Genomic DNA, 21,120 nt, shown 5'->3' on the forward strand with positions numbered 1-21,120 from the left:
TAAAACCATTTCTATTACATATATTAATTAAAGCCAGTGCAGGTATTACTTGACTCCCCAACAGTAGTCTAACATTTCAATGAAACAGCAATTTGTTAAGTGGTTCTGCATGCTAGATCATGAAAACAATGGACAAAAACATGACATACATCAGAAGACAGACCAATTTCAAGCCAAGAAGAAGAGAACAAGAGGATTTGGAAATAAACAATGTTAGAACTTTTAGTGGAACGATTTAATTATATTGCAGATACCCATTTACAGCTTTGTTTATGCCTTGGCTGAGATCAAGAGTAGAGATGGCATTTTTGTTTTGATATGAGTATAAAAACAATGTAGCCAATCAAACTTATCTCCCACTTTGGGTCAGCCTGTATTGTCTGGCTTGTCAGGCCTTAAGAGTGACCTGTTAGAGCACTAGGCACTAATAATAGTTCTTGCTTTACATTGTTCCACAAAAATGATATAGATTATTAGATATATATATATATATATACACCCGTAAAAGAAGTCAATATAATTTGATGGCTAGAATGATAATATTGCGGTACACAACCTCTATGAAATGGACTTGGCTGGCTTATCCAGAACTTGACCACCCGAGAGTTTTAAATGGTCAAGAAAGAGGTACAGGTATGGTTAAATGTAATTTTCATATTGGGTTTGGCCAATTGAAGATAAGAGTAAAATTCATATGAAGATTTCAAAGTTCCCGTATTCATGGATTAATGATTGCAGACTCGAAGTGGAATATCGTCTCAGATTATGCCCAATGAAAGCACTTGTCACTGGTCAGTGATAAGGCAATGACCATTACAGCACAAAATAAACTGAGATGATAACTTGAGTACCCAGTGAATCAAAAAGACTAATAATAAAAATTTGTGGGAACAGATTAGTGCTCACAACTTCAAAAGGTATGAATAGTTCTAGAGGGGTATTATAATAACAGAGTCGATGCTATATTTTTCTACTACAACTACTACATGTAAATTTGCCCCGTGATCCAAGCATTAGGGGCATCAGTTGTTTTCGTAAACTTTAAGGATGAACAAAGCATTGTAATAAAATTATGCAAGTACGACGTATCTTGGGTAGCCTTCCTTTTGAGTTTTTAGCTTCCTCAGCAATCTCTTCCACCATGAGAATTTAGATTTCTTTAGCTCCATTGAACGTATTTCAGTTAAAGATGCAATAATACAAATTGTTCAGGATTTGGAATTTCAAATTCAACACTATCAACAGAGCACTACTGTGTCCACCTCCAAAGTGGCTCTTACTAACATCACAAAAAAGTTATGCCCAGCTTTTTAAAGATCGCTTTGATTGGAAGAGCTAAGAAATTATAAAATGAGAAATGATCAATACAATTTGGAAGATCTAGTAGAAAATATCAATATAAAGATTCACAAATAAGTCAAGTCTTCATTACATTCACTGTTAGACCCAACTGTTGAGTACTTGAGAGGAAAGCAAAAATGCTATTCTTTTATCTCAAGGCTGTGGCCTGTATAATTGCAGGGTTGCTTGAAAACACAAAACGAACATTTTCCTTTCCAAGAATAGATGAACATGACTGTAAAGCACAGATACACTGGCGAATCTCAAGTGGAAGAGGTTTTGATAATTATGATGGTTCCAAACCATAACCACTAGAGTCTAGAGATTTTTCGGCATATAAGAACACCTACAATAACAGAAACAAAGACTGACAATGCTCCCTGTCTAGAAAGCCCAAATTCAGTCCATGTCAAGGGCTTTTTTACCTCAAATAATACATTCTTAAACTGTTCATTCAAGTCTTCTAGTGATCCTGTGTTATCGATCACTATGTCTGCCTTAGTCCTTTTTAAATCCAGAGACATCTGAGCACTTATCCTGTTTCGAGCATCTTCCTCACTTGCTCTGTCTCTTGCCATGAGTCGTCTAAGTTGTGTGTCAGGATCAACCCATACAACTATAATGGGTTTCGTCCACTTGTCCATCTTGGCTTCAAACAACAAGGGGATATCAAGAACAATCACCTTAAACCCTCTCATCCATAGCTTTGCAATTTCCCAAAAGATACCAGAGGATATATAAGGAGCCAATAGACTACAAGAAGATCACTGCCCAAAACTCAGAATAGATTGATATGCAATTTCTTCAACAACATAGTTCAACACAAGTCTCTAATAATACCAACACAAAACTCTAATAATACATGACCAAGAATATTGTAGCAAAGGAAATATTGATAATTGTAATAGGCGTAATTTATCTAGATATAAAAATTTATATTTCTGAAACTTGAACATTGCAAATGAGAAGTCATAGCAGGTACAACTTCAAGGATACCATTACATGATTGAAAGTTGCTAACAGCCACTAAAATTAAAATGTAACCAGCTTGGCAATCAAGAAATTACAGGTTATTTTCAAATCAAGTTAGATAACCAAAGTTTGAAAGACAACAATTTTTTATAATCTACATTTTGAGAACCAAATTTCTTCCATCAGAAATTTAAGCAACTGGTGTTAGTGGTGTGGCTCAACTTGGAACAAAAGTTGATCTACTAGATATCAAGGAGGGAACTAATGCAAAATAAGAAGCTACAAGGTAACAAAATCTCCGTGATGTAGTAGGTGATGATTTAGACCACCATATTGAGGAAAAAGAGCTTTTTCTAATTTTGGCTTGGAGAATCTGGACTCATCAGAATGACGTACAAAACAGGGAAACAATGAAGGAGGCTCAGTTAGTGGCAAGAGTAGCAGTAGAGTTTAAGAAAGAAATTGAGCTGAGCCAGGACAAGACAGAGGTTCTGACAGGGGAGAGAGTTCACAAATGGCAATGATCACCAGATGGCAGGTATGAAATTAACTTTGATGAGGTTTTAGGTCGGGACACAAGTTGACTGTTATTGGATTAGTCATTCAAGACAATCAGGGGAATGTAACTGCAGCTGCTAGCAAAAGAAGTAACATTGTGCATGAGCTGGACAAAGCAAAAACAATATCTGCAAGACTGCAATGAGAGCTCAGTTTTGCAGAGAGCAGATATAATAGGATTGCAGGAAGTTGACATTGAGGGAGATTCCACTAGCATGATGGCGGCAATGAAAGCAATTAGACAACAATGATCCATTAAGTGCCATCTCATAAAAGATGCTGATGGATATGCCAATTTAACAATAAGAATGATTGCATAAATTTAAAGAATTTAACAAGAACCATTTTCCTATGGAAGTTCAGTTTGTCTATCATGTCTTTGTATTAATTTGATATGACAAATCCATACTATATCACAAAGCCGCAAAAGAAAGAAAGAACTACGATCATATATGATTTGAACAAATTGAAACAACACAATTGCATAAATGATAAATTCAATTCAAAATTCCATATTTAGGAGAAAGACGGATAAAAGTAAAGAAAGAAAGATGTGGTGAAAAACTGAAAAGGAAGTTAGCACATGCCATAACCCAAAAGCATTGGAGTTTTTTTATTTATTTTATTTTCTTAATTCATTTGTTCAAAAAGTGGGGGAGGATGAAGCAAAGAATACTTAAGCTCTAAAATTTATATATTAAAAATACGCATGTCGGATGAATAAAAAATTCTGGGTTCTTAAAGGTAAATGCATCAAAAACAGATAGGAACTATTCCGATTTCATTGATATTATTGGTGCCTAAAGTTAGCCAACGAGCAATTTTAGTCCTAAATTTTAAAGAAATTACTTTATTCCCTTAAAGATCGTAGCCAAACAAAAAAACTATCACATTATGACTCCATTAGAAACATTAGGGACTAAAAGGCTAAAAGCTATACCACCAAGAGAGGTGGCCTAGTGGTCTTGGTGTGAATGCAAGAGCACTAGGTCCCATGTTCGATTCCCAACGGATAAACTATGGGATTTCTGCCTGCACCTAGCCCAAGCTTCTAGCTCTCTTGTAGGGCTAGGTTGATGTCTGACGTCGTCACCCGACCATAATAACTATGACCCAATCCAACATTCTCTAACGGGTGCCCTATGATCCTGCCTGGGGGTGAGTCACAATGGTCGCCCCTGCCCCCTTTTTGTTCATAAAAAAAGCTAAAAGCTATCACTTTTAAGTTTTTTTAGGACTAAGAGCAACCCCTTTAGGTTTGTTAGGAACAAAAGCGATTACAGTAAACTTTTGGAAAAACAAAAGAAGAAGAAAAAATCACCGACGGACTAAAGTTTAAGGACGAACAATGTATGTTGGCCGATTTAAAAAAATCAAACTTTAGAGAGTATAGTGCTAAAAAATGAGTACCGATTAAGAATTTGGCGCTTAGCAGGATCAGAGAACACAATTTGGCCCAAGTTAGCCCTATCAACTTCTCCATTAGCTTGTAAAATCTCCTCTCCAAATGCTGCAACTACCTTTTTCCACCCACCGGTGCCTTTCTTTAACACATCCTGAAAACACAATCCACTTTTATATATTTGTACAAAATCAAGCTCATTCATTAACTTGAAAACAAACAAATAAAAAAAAAAAAAAAAATATATATATATATATATATATATATATATATATATATATTAGACCGAATTGATATGAATAATCCATTAATAAATTTTTTTTTTAAAAAAACAAAAATTTAGATATTAGGTACGCTAATTCGTATTGCAAATCTTTGACAGTTACTACAGAAACAAAGAGAGAGAATACAACATACGCGAGCGACGAGGTCGGCGTCTACGACGGGGACACCATGGGACTTGAAAAGATTGGAGACGGTGCTCTTCCCCGATGAGATTCCACCCGTTAGTCCTACTATTCTCATCTTCTCTATTTTTCACGCTCAACTCTGCCTCTGACTCTGACTCTGACCCTGACCCAGAGCGAGTTTCTTATTTTTTGTGAGCAACTTGGGCTATAGATTCATATTATATTGTACTTCTATCATTCAATAACATCAGGAAGCGCAACTGGTGTAGTGGTATCATAGTACCCTCCCACGGTACTGACCGGGGTTCGATTCCCCGGTTGCGCAAACCCTTTTTTTATATATTTTTTTTGTTTGTTGGCTGAGATATGATTCTTGAAGAATAAAAGCAACGAAGATACTTGTATAAATTCTCACTCTTCCTTGGAAGTCAGTTTCGTTTTGCAACCAATGATGATGAATGCTATGACAAGCAAGATTGTGTATCTAGTAAGCAATTGCTCGTCTCTTAAACACATACACCAAATTCAAGCCCAACTCATCCTCCAAGGTCTATACTCAAACACCACTATTGCCCACCACTTCATCACTGCGTCCCAATCATTAGGCCTGTTGGATTCGGCTCTTGCTCTCTTTGCTCAACTACACAGACCCCATGTTTTCATTTGCAACACTCTCATTAGAGCCTTCTCTCACTCTCACATCCCCCATACCCCTCTCTATATATACACCCACATGCATAGAAACTGTATACTTGCTAATAATTATACCTTCCCTTTCCTCCTTAAGTCCTTGTCTGACTCCCATGATCTTAAACAAGCTCAATACGTACATACCCATGTCGTGAAATTGGGTCATCTTTATGATATTTATGTCCAAAATTCATTTTTGGATGTGTATGCATCGTGTCAACAAATGGGGTTATGTCATAAAGTGTTTGACGAAATGCCTCAGAGAGATGTTGTGTCATGGACGGTTTTGATTATGGGGTATAAGAATGCTGGGAAATATGATGATGCTTTGATGGCTTTTGAGCAAATGCAATATGCAGGCGTGGTGCCAAATCATGTTACTATGGTCAATGCATTGGCGGCGTGTGCAAACTTTGGGGCCCTTGATATGGGGGTGTGGATTCATGATTTTATAAAGAGGAGTGGATGGGAATTGGATGTGATTTTGGGGACTGCTTTGATTGACATGTATGGAAAATGTGGGAGAATTGAAGAGGGGTTGTGTGTTTTCGAAAGCATGAAGGAGAAGAATGTGTTTACGTGGAATGCACTTATCAAAGGGCTAGCACTTGCTAAAAGTGGTGAAGAGGCGGTTTTGTGGTTTAATAGAATGGAGCTAGAAGGGTTCAAGGCTGATGCAGTGACTTTGGTTGGAGTGCTTTGTGCTTGTAGTCACTCTGGATTTGTGGATACCGGAAGATGGATATTTAATTCCTTGATTGGTGGGAAGTATGGGTTTTCACCTGGTGTTAAACATTATGCATGTATGGTTGATCTGTTTGCGCGTGCTGGATATCTTGAAGACGCATTCAAATTCATAAGAGACATGCCTTTTGAGCCTACGAGAGCTATGTGGGGATCGTTGCTTGCTGGTTCTAGAGCTCGGGGGAATTTGAAATTCAGTGAGTTTGCAGCCTGGAAGCTTGTGGAACTGGAACCAGAGAATAGTGGTTACTATGTTGTGCTCTCTAATCTGTATGCAGAGATGGGAAGATGGAGTGATGTTGAGAAAGTGCGGAGTATGATGAAAGAGAGAGGACTTATGAAGGACTTGGGTTGTAGTTCTGTGGAGCTTGAACCTCAGGAGCATGTTTATGAATTATTAGTAGCACATTAAGTCATATGCGTGCGGTGAGATGATTATCCAGTTTGTTTAATAGATGTGCCTCTATGGTCTGATTTGACCCTGGTAATTTTACAACTTTTCTGAACACTCTGACTTAGCACAAATATTTGGCCGCAGGATTAATGATTTAATCAATTTGCATCTTCTTACTTAAATGGCCATACAGATGCTCTAAAATAGCTAACTTAAGGGAAGGAATGGAAACATCCGCTTCAAAGCTGCGATCTTTTGGTTGTTGAATCACATTATTTGCTGTCAGTCAAGGCTACACTTTAATTGAACTTGATGTGCCTGTTTCAACCTTCTACCTCAGCATCCCAGTTTCGATATCAGTACAAAGGTAAACACTACTCTATACTTTTTTTGTTGAGGAGCTATAGCCAACCCCAAATATTTTGGGACTAAGATTTGATTGTTGTTGTACAGTAGACTAATAATCCATTTATAGCATTGTATTGGGATTTTCTGCAACCAGAATAATTGGAAATGTTCAAATTAGCTCCCTCTTTTCTCTTCTCAGTGAATGAACGGGTCAGTGGGCAATTATTTCCACTTAGAGTTGAGGACAAGCTGTTGCTTATCTAGAATTTTTTTATCTTAGACTCCGGATATGTCAATTCCCTCTAGTTCCTAGTTCAACTAGTTACACTGTATAAGAAACTACAATTGTTGAATTGCAATTTTCGGCTGTTCAGAGAATAAGGATGAATTTTACAGTCGGGATCATATAATCTTGTTGTTTTAAGCATAGGAATTGGTGATCTCTAAATTGTGCAAGAGTAAACATTTAATATAATAAAGTAGTACATAAACTTCTTTTGATAAATAAAGTACATAAACTTCAAGTCTCGAACTTGAAGATTGAAGGCAAAACACCATAAACTTCATGCCTCCAACTTGATGATTGAAGGCAAAACACTAGTAACAACTCGTTAAGGCTCCTTAAAAGCATAGTTTCCCACATTGAAGTGGGAGATTGTAACACTGAACTCAAAACACACAGGTCAAAGGGCATGCTTATTTAAGAAAAATTAAAATAGAGTAGCAGGCTGCAGCTAACTCCTTAGTGCTTCTTTCGCAAGGCTTGGACCTTCAACCAAGCTGGCCTTGCTGTGATATCAGCTACCCATGCACTGACATGGGGGCGTGAATCAAAGAGCTTTTGAGATTGTGTGCCCAACAAGTATTGAAGAGTTGGAAGGTGATGTAAATCTGCCAAGGTGAAGCAGTCACCTCCCAAGTATTTTGAATGAGCCAGTCGGTTCTCATAGACATCAAGAACCTTAGCCAGCTTAGCTTCATTTTCCTCTACAATTGCTTTGTCTGTAACCATGCCAAGCATTGGCTTTATTCCCAGCTCCCAGACTAGCTTTGAAGCTACTGGGTCATACTGTTGGGCCTCCACCTCCATCCAAACCAATGTGATTGCCATCTTCTTGGAGTCTTGGTGTATCAGTTGGGTTCCCTTGCCAGCATACTCGTAGGCAACGTATTTGGTAATTGCCCTTGATTCTACATTAAAAAAGGTCGAAGCATGAGAATCAAACCAATTATATGCATCCATTAAGAGTATGTTTGATGGTGGGAATATATAAATATTTTAGTAGATAATTAATGTTTGCCTATTTCATGTAAACTTTACCAAAGAGCTTCAGATCTCCATCTTCTAAAGCTGGAACTTGACCAAATGGCTGCATAAACAAGTATATGTAAGATATTATAATGATTATGTTAGGAAATACAAAGATTGGAAAGGCAATATAATACATAATCCTAAGCAGTAGAGGTACATGAATGTTTAGATTCCTTACATTGAGAGACAGGAAATGATCTTTTTTATGTTCACCAGTGCTCATATCTACAGAAACAAACTCAAATTCAAGCTCTTTCTCATAAAGGATAACTAGAACTCGGTTTGTAGCTGTTGAGATAAGGCTTCCATGGGCTTTGATGGCTGCCATGACTGCTGAATTAGATTGATGAGAAACAAAGAAGAGATAGAGAAAGGAATAGATGGCTTATAGCAATGAGGGAAGTGGTTATACTTTATAATGTATTTTCCAAGTTGGGTGAGTTGCAAATAGGCTTTCTAGAATGCTCTATTTGAAAAGTCTATCAAACTGTGAATTTGCAATCTAATCCTGGACAAAGTCGTGGAAAACAGCCTAGAAATTTCGTGGCAGCTTGTTACATACACAATGATTCAACCTGCCCCATCCCTTCTAGTTTATTTCGATAGAAAATGAGAATGGTACAACTTTATTAGTTTGAACGGTCAAGTAAGCAGTACTATTTAGTCTATTTTATGTAGAAATAGATATATTTTAGTCAAAAGGTATCTGAATCAGGCTCTCAGTGGCTTCTAGGATGTTACATAAGCTCTTAAAGTCAGTCACAACCTCAATCAATGTGAGAGACTTGAGTGTCCAGTTAAAGGGGTATTAACTTTAATTTAGTTTAATCATAATTAAATTATTTAAGCAGTTAAATTTTAAATGAATTGGCTAGAATAGCATGAATTGATCAGAGAGGCTAAAAGCCGTTCAAAATTTTGCGATAAAGTAAAAAAATTGATATAAAACAATTTCTTAACAGGTACTTACGGTGCCGACTATTTATTTTACTTTGGATTACATGGACACTAGGATCCAAATCTAGGCGAGTCCCACAGCCACAGGACATAATGGACACGTTTTTCTTCAGCCTGGTGCAGAAGATAATGTTAGAAAAGGACGACTTTGTAGACGGAAGAAGCAGTGTAATACAGCCAAATAGGCAATGACTTTAGAGAACCGAGAATATAATGCAAAGGCAAAAGATTTGTTGGGTTTTTATTAGTTATTGGTCCACAGTGCTGTTGACTCGTTTATCTTTTAGTCTTTTGGGGTGCTCCATCCATTCAGTAACATACGTTCCTTTCTTAAATGAACTAATATAAAAAAAGGATCAATATCTAGAAACAGAGCATATTCGTAGCATATTCTCGGGTGTACAGCATTATTCCTAGCAAAATATATTTGTCCTACTATCAAAAAAAAAAAAAAAAAAAAAAGAGGGAAAGACTGATTTAACTTTTTCTTGTCTACAACTTGGTAATGTCATTAATATTGTAGATAAGAAGGAAACTTTTTTTTTTTGTTTTTTTTGACAATAGATAAGAAGGAAACTTGAGTATTAAAAATATAAACTTAGACACTGGTTACCAATTCATCGAGATTCTCTTGCTTTGAAAATGATGTTATAGTCAGTTATTAAAATCATGTTATTAACCAGACTTTCACCTCGTTTTCTTTGTTAACAAAGTTTGTATCTTATTATTCATTGGTTGGGATTTGGATCATATGGGGTAGGTATAAACCAAGGGTTATGTTAAAAAATAACCCTTGGTTTATACCTAGAGTAGAAGGGGCTATTTGTTGTGTCCATCCCATGGGGCAACTTATGAGAGATTTACCCTTTATTCAACCAAGTGGTTTTTGTTGTTGATAACCACAAGGATCAAAATGAAAATCTGTTGAAAAGTCAAGCACTAAATTAAATGTTTTCAATACATCAAGACCAAAATGAAACGAGACCTAAAATATGAGGATCAAATAAATTAGGAGTTTTTTAACTAGCGAGTCGACGCCTACCTAACCCATTGAAATGGTGGGTTGAGTTAACCCATTGGTCACACGGTTGATTTTTTTTCTTTGGCTATCTGACCCTGTTTAAAGTAATGTCCATTCTTACGCTTATTGCTCCAATGTTCTTTTCTTTATTTCCTTTCTTTTTTATTGTTTTTTATTCACAGATTCTTTCTTCATAAAGTCAAGGCTTGAAATAAACTTAAAAATTTATATATTATTTAACTTTTATTTATATGTGTTTTTTTTTTAATTCTTTTTTATTTGTATTGAAAGGATGATAAAGACAATAATATTGAGTTTCTTTGCAATAAAAAATGCATGTCGTACTAAGTTGATTTGATTTTCAAAAGATTAGGTAAAGGCCATGAACGTTGTAAACTATTTAGGTTATCAGCACAAACACGATTTAACCTAAACCTCATCAGCTTGAATCAGAATATTATCAATCCAACTTGTTTACTAAGTTCTCGTGTGTGCGTGGGCATACGCATATATATATATATATATATATATATATATATATATATATATATATATATATATATATGATTAATAGTGAATCTAATTTCATTATTATTGTGGATAAGACCTCAAAGAAACTTTGTGGTTTGCCTCCAGCCTGCAGTTTCAATGGGGATTAAGATGAACTAGGAGGGTTTGACACTTCAATTCATCTAAATTCTCACTTGCATTTAATAAAAGTGCCCTTGTTTTTTGCAGTTATTCATGTCATCTTTCACCTTCTTTTATCCGTTAACAAAATTTGTACTTTGTATTATTGTGATTGCCTTATTGGCTGGATGGGAAGTGGATCACATGGAGTAGGTATAAATCTTGAAATGAACCTGAGGAGCGTGCATATGGATTATTAGTGCAACAAGTCTCATTGCACTGGCATAGGAGTTTTAAATAGTGCATAAACTTGATGCTTTCAACTTGAAGACTGAAGGCACAACAACAACAACAACTTGTGAAATCAAACTCTAGAAACATACAAGGCTCCATTGAAAATGGCAGACTGCGAACATTAAAATCAAAATACATGTAGTAAAAGCACACATACATATAGTCGATAGCAAAGAGTAGTCGCCAGGGTCAATAGCAGTCCATTCCTTACTGTTGGCTTTGCAAGGCAAGGGCCTTCAACCAAGCTGGCCTTGCTGTAATGTCTGCTATCCAAGCACTCACATGGGGGCGTGAATCAAAGAGCTTTTTAACTTGTGTCCCAAACAAGTAATGCAAAGTGGGCAAATGGTGCAAATCCGCCAGGGTGAAGCAATCGCCTCCCAAGTATTTTGACTGAGCTAGTCGACTCTCATAGATATCAAGGACCTTAGCTAGCCTATGTTCATTTTCCTCCACAATTGCTGTGTCTGCACTCATGCCAAGCAGTAATGGCTTATACACCAGCTCCCAGGCTAGTTTTGCAGCTATCTGTTCATACTGTTGGCTCTCCACTTCCATCCAAACAGACGTAATTGCCATCTTCTTAGAGTCTTGGTATATCAGCTGGGTTCCCTTGTCAGCATACTCACAGGCAATGTAATTTGTAATTGCCCTTGATTCTGAATTACAAAAGGTCAAAGCATGAGGATCATACTCATTAAATGCATCCATTATGCTTGAACGGAAAGAGAGGAGAGTGATAAACTAACCCTTGTCCCAAAACCTAATACTGCTAATGGAAGTTTCAATTTTACGAGTGAGAAAAGGGAAATTGATTTGAGATATATTAATGCCTTTCTCCCCGGTCCAAACAAGAGCAAAACTAGAACTATTAACTAATGTCTACCAATTGCATATATACTAACCAAAGAGCTTGAGATCTCCATCTTCAAAAGCTGGAACTTGACCAAATGGCTGCATAGACAAGGAAATGTTAGCTAGACTCAAAAAGATTATAACAACAACAAAATAATTGAACCTATTTCATTGTTGTTTTTCTTGATGGTTATAATGAATAATGGGTTTTTTGTACTTGATCCTAAAAAAGTAAAATTTCCTTACATTGTGGGTCGACAGGAAGTGTTCTTTTTTATGTTCACCAGCACTCATGTCTATAAGAACAAATTCATGGTCAAGCTCTTTCTCATAAACGGTAGCGAGAACTCGCAGTGTATTTGTTGAGAGAGGGCTTCCATGGACTTTGATAGCTGCCATGATGGGGAGAATGGTTATATGGTCAAGAACAAAGAGCAGACAGAGCAAGCAATATACCACAGGCCTCATCTGATCCATTTATATATTGGTATATGAAAGAATAGTTTATGCCAGACATATATTAGCCCATTAGCATAAGCTCTAACTTAATTCTACTTTGTATACAAGTCAAGTCTCTTACTTATGCTAGAAGTCTATTAGTCTAAGGTTTAATCTATTATATATACTTATGTTTCACTGTAACAAAGATTTTGTACTACACTCTTATTTAATGAAGATGTAACCCTTAAGGGTTTTCTCTACGTAGACCATAAGGCTGAACCACATAATCGTAATATTCTTGTGTTTCTATTTTATGTTTCTCTCTTCTGCATCGGTTTAAATTGGTATTTGGAAGGAAGGGTAAGATCATAGAATAGTCCCTTATTTATTTATTTTGGCCGAATGAGAATTCTTAATCCTGGCAAAGGTCAAGAGAAACAGAAAGTTGAAAGTGGCAGGTGATTACGTATTGGATGATTTGTTTTATCAACCACTATTATTGGTTTGGTGGCCTTTCAACTACTATATTATGCCGACCAAAACAAGTGGTTTTATTTTACTGGTGAGCATCAGGACCAAATTAGTAATATTTTACTTGCAAATTGATAAATTTTAGCCAAAGCTCCAGTGGCTTAAAAAATTCAACAATCTACTTCGTGGAAAACGTTTATCTCTGTACTCTTCTTATATAATTTTATTATATCTTTCATCTTTCATCTTTCATGTTTGTAAAATTTTAAAAAGATCAAAGATCAATAACTATGCGATCAACTACATGTTTAAATTTCAAATTTTTGTAATATAAATTTATGCATAGAAAATAAGTTTACAGATTGAATATTAAATAATTTTCAATTTAAACAAAATTTGACATATATGTTAAAAATATATAATAATAAAAAAATGTAATCTAACGGTTAGATTTTTAAATATATATATATATATATATATATATATATATATATGAGATAAATTTGTAAAGTTTTTCTTCAAACAAGTTTAGAAATAAACATTTTTCCCAATTTGTTACATATGCTCTAATGTTAGGCTGATGGCAATATAATCATCAAAGTAGTTTGCAAGGGGGCCAAAACTGGCTAAATCCACTTAGTATAGTGGAGTCAGGTTTAGAAGGCCCAAAACAATTAATTTGTTAGAGTATGGGCTTCTGAGGTCAATTTTAATGCGCCTTTATGGTCAAATTGCCACGTTAATAGCAAAAAAGCTGAATGAATCACCAAAGAGAGACTAAATTAGGGATTAACACTTCCTCGGGTCTAGCCGAGGTGCACATGTTCATATAAAGTTCAAGTCTCACATATACGATTATGTTACACAGTTTATCTATTTTCTTTCAATTTCTCATCCCCTAATTTGGAGTGGTTTCCTTTCCTTATATAGTCAATCGAATTGCATCACAACCCTCCACTTGTATAGTCATGGGCCTTCCTTTGGATACTTATCCTATCAGGGTTGTGCTGGAGGTAGTAGAGTGTGCTGCAAGCTGTGAGGCTACTATTGAGGAATCATTCTTTTATTAATGCGACTAGCTAAGTTGGTACAATGCATTAAATGTGGAGGTGATAATTACTTTATCTGGATATTTTCCTTCTTCTTTGCTTACATGTCTCTACCATCTTTCTCGGTATCCAATTTCCTAGTTCAAGTGGCTTGCTCAATAATTCCCAAGGAGCACTCACTATTCAGGCTCCTTGGAAGGTTTGCCTCTTCGTCTTTCCTCCTCAGACTAGGCCCTCGAGCTCTATTTCATACTCGGGTTTTACCCCTCCCACACAACCAATTGCTTAATACAAGGTAATGACTTGGTCTGCATTCATTCTTCCAATGTAGTGAACCCGTTCATCTATTACTCTTGTTCTCTGATCATACAATGTTTTTACACTCTTTCCTTTAATCTAATTTATTTATTTTTTTATAAGTTGTAACTTGTACTTACACTCAAAAAAATATTTAAGAATAATGGTGTTGAGGTGGTACGCTTGTTTAAGTTTGACTTTCGCACTAAGTAATGTAAATGGGTTACTTAGTACTAAAATTGAATAAATTAAATTAATTAGACTAGGTCGTGCAAAATTAGGAAAAAAAAAATTAGAAATTGAAAATTAGAAAATTTTCTTTCAGCAAAAAAAAAAGGCAAAAATTAGAAATGCATTTGAATTCAATATAGATTCTGATTATGCTTTGACTTTAATAAAACTAGAATATAACTTCTATAGTGAGCCGCACAATGTGCGGGGTACCTTCTTTGTATATTCTTCAAGAATTTTACTATATTTATTTGATGTTTACATAACTAATTTTTATGAACAATTTAAATAGTAAAATTTGGTTATATTTTTTTTTTAAATAACTAAAAGATTACCTAATTCTATTGATAGAGTATGTATCTTGAATTATAAATTTCCCAAGTTTTAGAACAACAGAAATTGTACATTTGAAAAAAAAAAAGTGTAAATTATTTTTTAAAACTTGGATTTTTTGGTATATTTCACTTAAAACTTAAACTTTCAATTTTATTTTCAGAATCAAAATTTTTTTTATTTAAACTTCAAATTTTTTTAAAAAAACTTTCAGTTCTTAAATTTTAAATTTTAAATCATGTATCTTCCAGACTTTCACCTTGTTTTCTCTGTTGACAAAGTTTGTATATGGGAGTAGGTATAAACTAATATTAAAAATTTATTTTAGTTAGTCGGTTGGTATAAATCAATACTTTAGTTCATCTCGTTTAAAATCTCGTCTCATTCTTACTCTTTCACCTGTGATTTTGGCCCACATATAAACAAATCATTATTTTTTTTCTAAACCTCTTTTTTTTTTCTTTTCTTTTTTCCTTCTTTACTTTCATTAAAAATGTGTTTTTCTTGTTTACCTTACTCACATTTGATTTTTTGTTTCCATTAAGAATGTGTTTTTTTTTAATTAAAAAATGACATGTTGTTTATTTTACCTTCTTTTCCAAATAAATAACCGCACACGTAGCCCATTGAAATGGTGGGTTGAGTTAACCCATGGATCACATGGTTGATGTTTTGTTTTCCTTTTCTTTTCTTTTTTTGGCTTTTTGATCTTTTTTTTTTTTAGAGTTACGTTCAAACTATGTAAACTTAAAAATTTATATATTATTTTACTTTTATTTTTATGTGCTTTTGTTCATTTCTTCTTTTTATTTGTATTAAAAGGATGACAAAGACAATAATATTGAATTTATTTTTTTATTTTGTATTTTTTTTATTGCATGTAAAATAAATACAAGTCGTACCAAGTTGAGATGATATTCAAAAGAGCAAGTAAAGTTCATAGACATTGCAAACCGTTTACGTTACCGGCACAAACACGATTTAACCTAACTTTTTTTTTTTTTAGAATGCGACTTAACCTAACTTGATTAGACTGAATCTGAATATAATCAACCCAATTTGTTTACTAAGTCCTTGTACCAAGTTCATTATTCTTGTGAATAAGACCTCAAAGAAACTTTATGATTATATTTTACTAAGTCCTCTAGCCTGGGAAATGAAATAAACTTGGATTGTTTGACACTTCAATTCATCGAGATTCTCACTTGCATTTAATGAAAGTGCCAATTGTTCTGTTATTCATGTCATATTTTACCTTCTTTTTTCTGTTACTTTGTAGTTTGTATTATTGTTATTGCCTTATTGGCTGGGATGAATCACATGGAGTAGGTATAAATCTTGGAGTCCTTGACTTGTGTGAATTATGAATTTTCACGCACTATTGAACATTTTTTTTGCATTTCAATAGGGCATAGTCCCTAGCTACGTCTATCTGATCTAAATGGAGAGAGAGAGAGAGAGAGAGAGAGAGAGAGAGAGAGAGAGAAGGGGGGGGGGGGGGGGGATTAAACTAAGTTTGAGTAACGTGGGACATGAACCTGAGGAGCATGTCTATGGATTATTAGTAGTGTATAAACTTGATGCCTTCAACTTGAAGATTGACGACACAACAACAATGACAACTTGTGAAACCAAACTCTAGAAACACACAAGCCTCCACATTGGAAATGGCAGACTATGAACATTAAAATCAAAATACATGAAGTCAAAAGCACACATGCTTCTTGGAGACAAATGACCAGAGAGTAGTCGATAGCAATCCATTCCTTACTGTTGGCTTTGCAAGGCAAGGACCTTCAACCAAGCTGGCCTTGCTGTGATGTCTGCTACCCAAGCACTCACATGGGGGCGTGAATCAAAGAGCTTTTTGACTTGTGTCCCAAACAAGTAATGCAACGTGGGCAAATGGTGCAAATCCGCCAGGGTGAAGCAATCACCTCCCAAGTATTTTGACTGAGCCAATCGACTCTCATACACATCAAGAACCTTAGCTAGCTTAGCTTCATTTTCCTCCACAACTGCAGTGTCTGTACTCATGCCAAGCAGTGGCTTTATTGCCAATTCCCAGCCTAGCTTTGAAGCTGCTGGGTCGTACTGTTGGGCCTCCACTTCCATCCAGACAGATGTAATTGCCATCTTCTTAGAGTCTTGGTATATCAGCTGGGTTCCCTCGACAGCATACTCACAGGCAACGTATTTATTAATTGCCCTTGATTCTGAATTACAAAGGCTTAAAGCGTGAGGATCATACTAATTAAATGCATCTATTATATTTGAACGCATAGAGAGGAGAGTAATAAACTAACACTTGTCGCACAAATTTAAATTGCTAATGAAAATTTCATGAATTTAACGAGTGAGGAAAGGGAATTCTTTTTTTTTTTTTGTTGAGAAATGTGAGGAAAGGGAAATTGATTGAAATATATTAATGTCTTTCTTCCCCGTCCAAACAAGAGCTAAACCATAACTAATGTGTACCAATTGCATATAGACATACCAAAGAGCTTGAGATCTCCATCTTCAAGAGCTGGAACTTGACCAAATGGCTGCACAGACAAGAAAATGTCAGATTCAAAATTATTACAATAACAACAAAATAATTGAACCTATTTCATTGTTGTTTTCGTTCATGATTATAATGAATAATGGGCTTATAGGGAATAGAAGGATTGGATTTTTCTACTTGATCCCAAAAAAGTTCGAGACACATGAATGTTTTTAGTTTCCTTACATTAAGGGACAGGAAGTGTTCTTTCTTATGTTCACCAGCTCTCATGTCTACAAAAACAAACTCATGGTCTATCTCTTTCTCATAGACGGTAGCGAGAACTCGCATAGCAGCTGTTGAGAGAGGGTTTCCATGAACTTTGATCGCTGCCATGATAGGGGAGGATGGTGATATGATCAAGAACAAAGAGGAGATAGAGCAAGCAATATACCACAGGTCTCATCTGATCCATTTATATATACATATATATTGGTATTTGAAATAATAATTTATACTTTTTATATCGGCATTTAAAGGGTAGGTTAGCAAAATTTTTCACAACTTCTTGTCATAATTGTGATATGACAAAATGTAATTAGTGAAAAAAATTATTGGTCCATATGTAAGTGATGATTAACCATTCTCAATCTGCTACATCAAAGTGAGTTTTAGTTATCTCAATTGGTAAAGTCTCTAATGGTTGAATATATAAAAAATTTGGAGTTCAATTCCTGCCTATACCAAAAACCAATTGAAACCATAAATTAGAACTCTCTTAAAAAGAAAAAATATATATTTGCTACATTAAAGTTGTGGCGAAATTTTTTTGAAATAATTTGTGATTTTAGAAATAATTCTTAATTAGTTGAAAGAGCGAGGCAGCTGATTACATATTGGACTTTTCAATTACTATTTTATTCCCGACCAAAACAAGTGGTAGTAACTAGTGAGCATAATGACCAAATTAGTAATATTTTATGTGCAAATTCATAAATTTTAGCCATTGAGCTCCCTGTGCTAGGCTGTCTGTGGCTTAAAAAATTCAACCACAAAGGCTCCGGTTTTGTTACATATGCTCTGATATGATATCACTAACCCCAGCCCCCGAAGAAAAATAATGCTAGCTGATCGCTGCCACATGTGGCTTAAAAAAATTCAACCACCAGTTTATTCTTGGTATTGATGTGTATGGTTGTTCCCCTTGCAATGAAAGCTTCGTAAAATCATTACAGTTGTCCTCTTAATGGATGACCGTTATATTCGTACTCGTCAGAATGTATTAAGATATATAAACTCGAAATATTAAGGGTTGTTTGGTATGCATGCTCAAACTTACATTTTAAACAACTTTACACACTTTTTCACCTACACAAATTTCAAAAAACTACACAAATCTCATCTCAAACTACTCTACCAAACACCCCCTAAACTTATCATTTTTAACGTAATTATCATTTAGTGTACCAACATAGTTTCAATTTATTTTTATCAAATGTTTGTTGCACTATTAATGAGTAAATTCTCACCGGGTGTGAATGGATCCAAAAGATAGTTGCTTCCATCAACTATTAAGGCCTCGTCGTAATTTCTAAGGGGCATAGTTAGGGGAAATTATATTTTTTTTCATTATAAATTATATCTCATTTTATACTTTTTCCTTTGAAGTATAAACATGCATACTTGGCTTTACAAAGTTATAACTCTATTTTAATACCCTCTATGCTGACTATTTTCGTGTTAAGTATAACATGATTAGGTATTGAAAAACCAATATACCCCTTTACAAAACAGTTGGTAGAGAGATAAATTGGTCTTTTTATGCTAAATTTCGTAAAAAAAAAAATATTTGTTAAGAAATTAAATGTTACAAGGTTTTCGATTTGGAGGGTCTATCATGTGTTTTGATGGTTCAGAGGACAAAGTATAAATTGGGGTATAATTTAAGGTGGAAAAAATGTAGTTTCTATGATATACCAACTGATCTTAGACAAATATAGGTCAATTTCAAATTTGATATACCAATTGATTTTAGACAAATATAGGTCAATTTCAAAGTAGCCTCAAGAATCCATATAGGATTTACTCAAAAAAAAAAAAAAAATCCATATAGGAACACTAACAAAAAACTAATCCAGATAGAAACTTCAGCAACATATGTTGTACTCTCAATAATCAAATCCTAAGGGCTAAGCCTAGTTATACACGTACGTTCAGAATGTTCAAGGTATCTCCTTTGTTTTTAGGACAGATTACAGTAAACTTATTTATAGTTTGGCTCGTTTTTACTTTGTCTGCCCATGGTTTAAAACTTAACACTTTATCCACCTATGTTTAGCTCTATTTGGTCTCTGTTATCTATCTCTGTTAAAAATAGGGATAGATAAGCTTTTTTGCTTATATTTCCTGTCTCTCCCCTCCAAAAACATAAAAATAACAAAAATATACAAAGAAACAAGATCAAACAGGGGATTCGTAAAGAAACTAAAATAGATACAACTGAGTCTCAATTTTCATATGCTTGATCCTCTCTCTCTCTCTCTCTCTCTCTCTCTCTCTCATATCTCTGATTTCTCTCTTTCATCTCTTCTCTCTCCGTGGCATTGAGGAGACCAATTGGGCACCATAGTGAAAACCTAGCTAACCCAACATTGAGAAAGCCAATCAGATGAAAACCCAGCAACACCCAGAGTTAAGGAGGCCGATCGGATTGCGTCACTTTGTGGGTTTCATTTTTTGTGTTTTGTTTTGTTTTGCCTTTGGGTTGTGGGTTTGATCTGATTTTGGTGGTGTTGTGGCTTGTAGTGGTTGTAGATTGTGGGGCATTCGGTGGTGGTGGTGGGTTCTGATGGTGGTTGCTTGTGGGTTTGCATTGGATGTAGGTGGACGAGAGAGAAAGAAAGGGACAACAAGGAGAGAATTAGATTTGGGGGTTTTGAATGCGATAAGCGATTGAAGTTGGGATTATGTTGTCTTGTTTGATTTTTGATTTCATGTTTATGATGTCTGGGAAATAATAATGGGCAGGACATATTGAAAGTTTCAAATCTGCACACAAAGACTAACAAGATTAACTCTACGGTAAAAAAAGCCAAAATTGATGAACCAATGAAAGGAGATGGAATTCCTTCAATACCAACAGCTATGTGGTTCAACATTCTTTCCAATTATGTTTTGAATTTTTGTGTCATTTGCTCCTGCCAATGAATTGTAACTTCAAGTGTTTTTAAAGACATTCATGGCTTTGTTTCTTTCATTTTTTAAGCATTCTTTCCCACTTCGTTTTCTTCGGCAACATCTCCAAGTATGTCATTTTCTACTATGGCAAGGAGATCTTCTAAACAGTAAATTCAACTTCCCAGCCCAAGCTCTTCCAAATAATTTGATTTGTAATTGTTTGAAATTTTATATGTAATATTCATTTATGTTTTTCAAAAGAATTCAAATCCTACCCTTTTGATTCGTGCTATGTTATGTTTTGGTGGTAAAAGTTGTTTTTTAACAGAAAAACCAAAGGTGGGTAACAAAGACTAAACGGAGTTAAACACAAATGGACAAAGTGTTAAGATTTAAATTGTGACTAGGCAAGGTGAAAACGGACCAAGCCACAAGTAAATTTATTGTAATTTACCTTTATTTTTATCAAGCTTATCTAGTTCAACACCCTTCAGGAAAACATTAACTTAAAATTCATATAATACGTGAGGTAGATTTCGGCATTATAACCTATGATTTGTTCCCAAAGGTTACTGGGATAAAGAGTGACGGATTACTTTGTCTTTGATGAGTTTAAACTTTGAACCTTATTACAATAGGTCCTTAAGGCACTAAAACCTTCAAACAAGTCAACATAAATAAAAATTCCTTATAAACTAATCAAATAAT

The 21,120-nt window shown here is 34.9% G+C and overlaps 5 protein-coding genes and 1 non-coding gene across 7 annotated transcripts; 2 read left to right on the forward strand and 4 right to left on the reverse strand.

The window, feature by feature from the left end:
• Window positions 1-1,363: 1,363 nt before the first annotated feature.
• LOC142613093 (dephospho-CoA kinase) lies at window positions 1,364-4,936 on the reverse strand. Its single transcript, XM_075785284.1, has 3 exons — window positions 4,691-4,936; window positions 4,282-4,427; window positions 1,364-2,094 (listed from the first exon to the last, which is right to left on the reverse strand). Exons 1-3 carry the CDS (start codon window positions 4,796-4,798, stop codon window positions 1,653-1,655), a joined length of 696 nt encoding a protein of 231 aa, XP_075641399.1. The 5' UTR covers window positions 4,799-4,936; the 3' UTR covers window positions 1,364-1,652.
• Window position 4,937: 1 nt separating this feature from the next.
• On the forward strand, window positions 4,938-5,008 carry TRNAG-CCC (transfer RNA glycine (anticodon CCC)). The gene has a single exon. It is a non-coding gene; the product is annotated as a tRNA-Gly (tRNA).
• Window positions 4,981-10,610, forward strand: LOC142613092 (pentatricopeptide repeat-containing protein At5g66520-like). 2 transcript variants are annotated; one of them, XM_075785283.1, is made up of 3 exons: window positions 4,981-6,601; window positions 6,705-6,878; window positions 9,134-10,610. In XM_075785283.1, exon 1 carries the CDS (start codon window positions 5,132-5,134, stop codon window positions 6,527-6,529), a length of 1,398 nt encoding a protein of 465 aa, XP_075641398.1. In that variant the 5' UTR covers window positions 4,981-5,131; the 3' UTR covers window positions 6,530-6,601; window positions 6,705-6,878; window positions 9,134-10,610. The 2 variants fall into 2 exon arrangements, with proteins under 2 accessions (XP_075641398.1, XP_075641397.1); XM_075785282.1 differs by lacking the exon at window positions 9,134-10,610 and having other exon boundaries at window positions 6,705-8,254.
• LOC142613094 (glutathione S-transferase-like) lies at window positions 7,325-8,890 on the reverse strand. Its single transcript, XM_075785285.1, has 3 exons — window positions 8,350-8,890; window positions 8,181-8,229; window positions 7,325-8,050 (listed from the first exon to the last, which is right to left on the reverse strand). The coding sequence occupies exons 1-3, from the start codon at window positions 8,497-8,499 to the stop codon at window positions 7,602-7,604; spliced, it is 648 nt and encodes a 215-aa protein (XP_075641400.1). The 5' UTR covers window positions 8,500-8,890; the 3' UTR covers window positions 7,325-7,601.
• A 456-nt stretch (window positions 10,611-11,066) lies between the features above and the next one.
• LOC142613096 (glutathione S-transferase-like) lies at window positions 11,067-12,438 on the reverse strand. Its single transcript, XM_075785286.1, has 3 exons — window positions 12,175-12,438; window positions 11,979-12,027; window positions 11,067-11,732 (listed from the first exon to the last, which is right to left on the reverse strand). The coding sequence occupies exons 1-3, from the start codon at window positions 12,403-12,405 to the stop codon at window positions 11,281-11,283; spliced, it is 732 nt and encodes a 243-aa protein (XP_075641401.1). The 5' UTR covers window positions 12,406-12,438; the 3' UTR covers window positions 11,067-11,280.
• Window positions 12,439-16,265: 3,827 nt separating this feature from the next.
• On the reverse strand, window positions 16,266-17,681 carry LOC142613790 (glutathione S-transferase-like). The gene is made up of 3 exons (XM_075786292.1): window positions 17,482-17,681; window positions 17,248-17,296; window positions 16,266-16,966 (listed from the first exon to the last, which is right to left on the reverse strand). The coding sequence occupies exons 1-3, from the start codon at window positions 17,629-17,631 to the stop codon at window positions 16,518-16,520; spliced, it is 648 nt and encodes a 215-aa protein (XP_075642407.1). The 5' UTR covers window positions 17,632-17,681; the 3' UTR covers window positions 16,266-16,517.
• Window positions 17,682-21,120: the final 3,439 nt, after the last annotated feature.

This window comes from Castanea sativa, chromosome 10, assembly GCF_040712315.1.
Source record: "Castanea sativa cultivar Marrone di Chiusa Pesio chromosome 10, ASM4071231v1".
NCBI classification, from domain to species: Eukaryota; Viridiplantae; Streptophyta; class Magnoliopsida; order Fagales; family Fagaceae; genus Castanea; species Castanea sativa.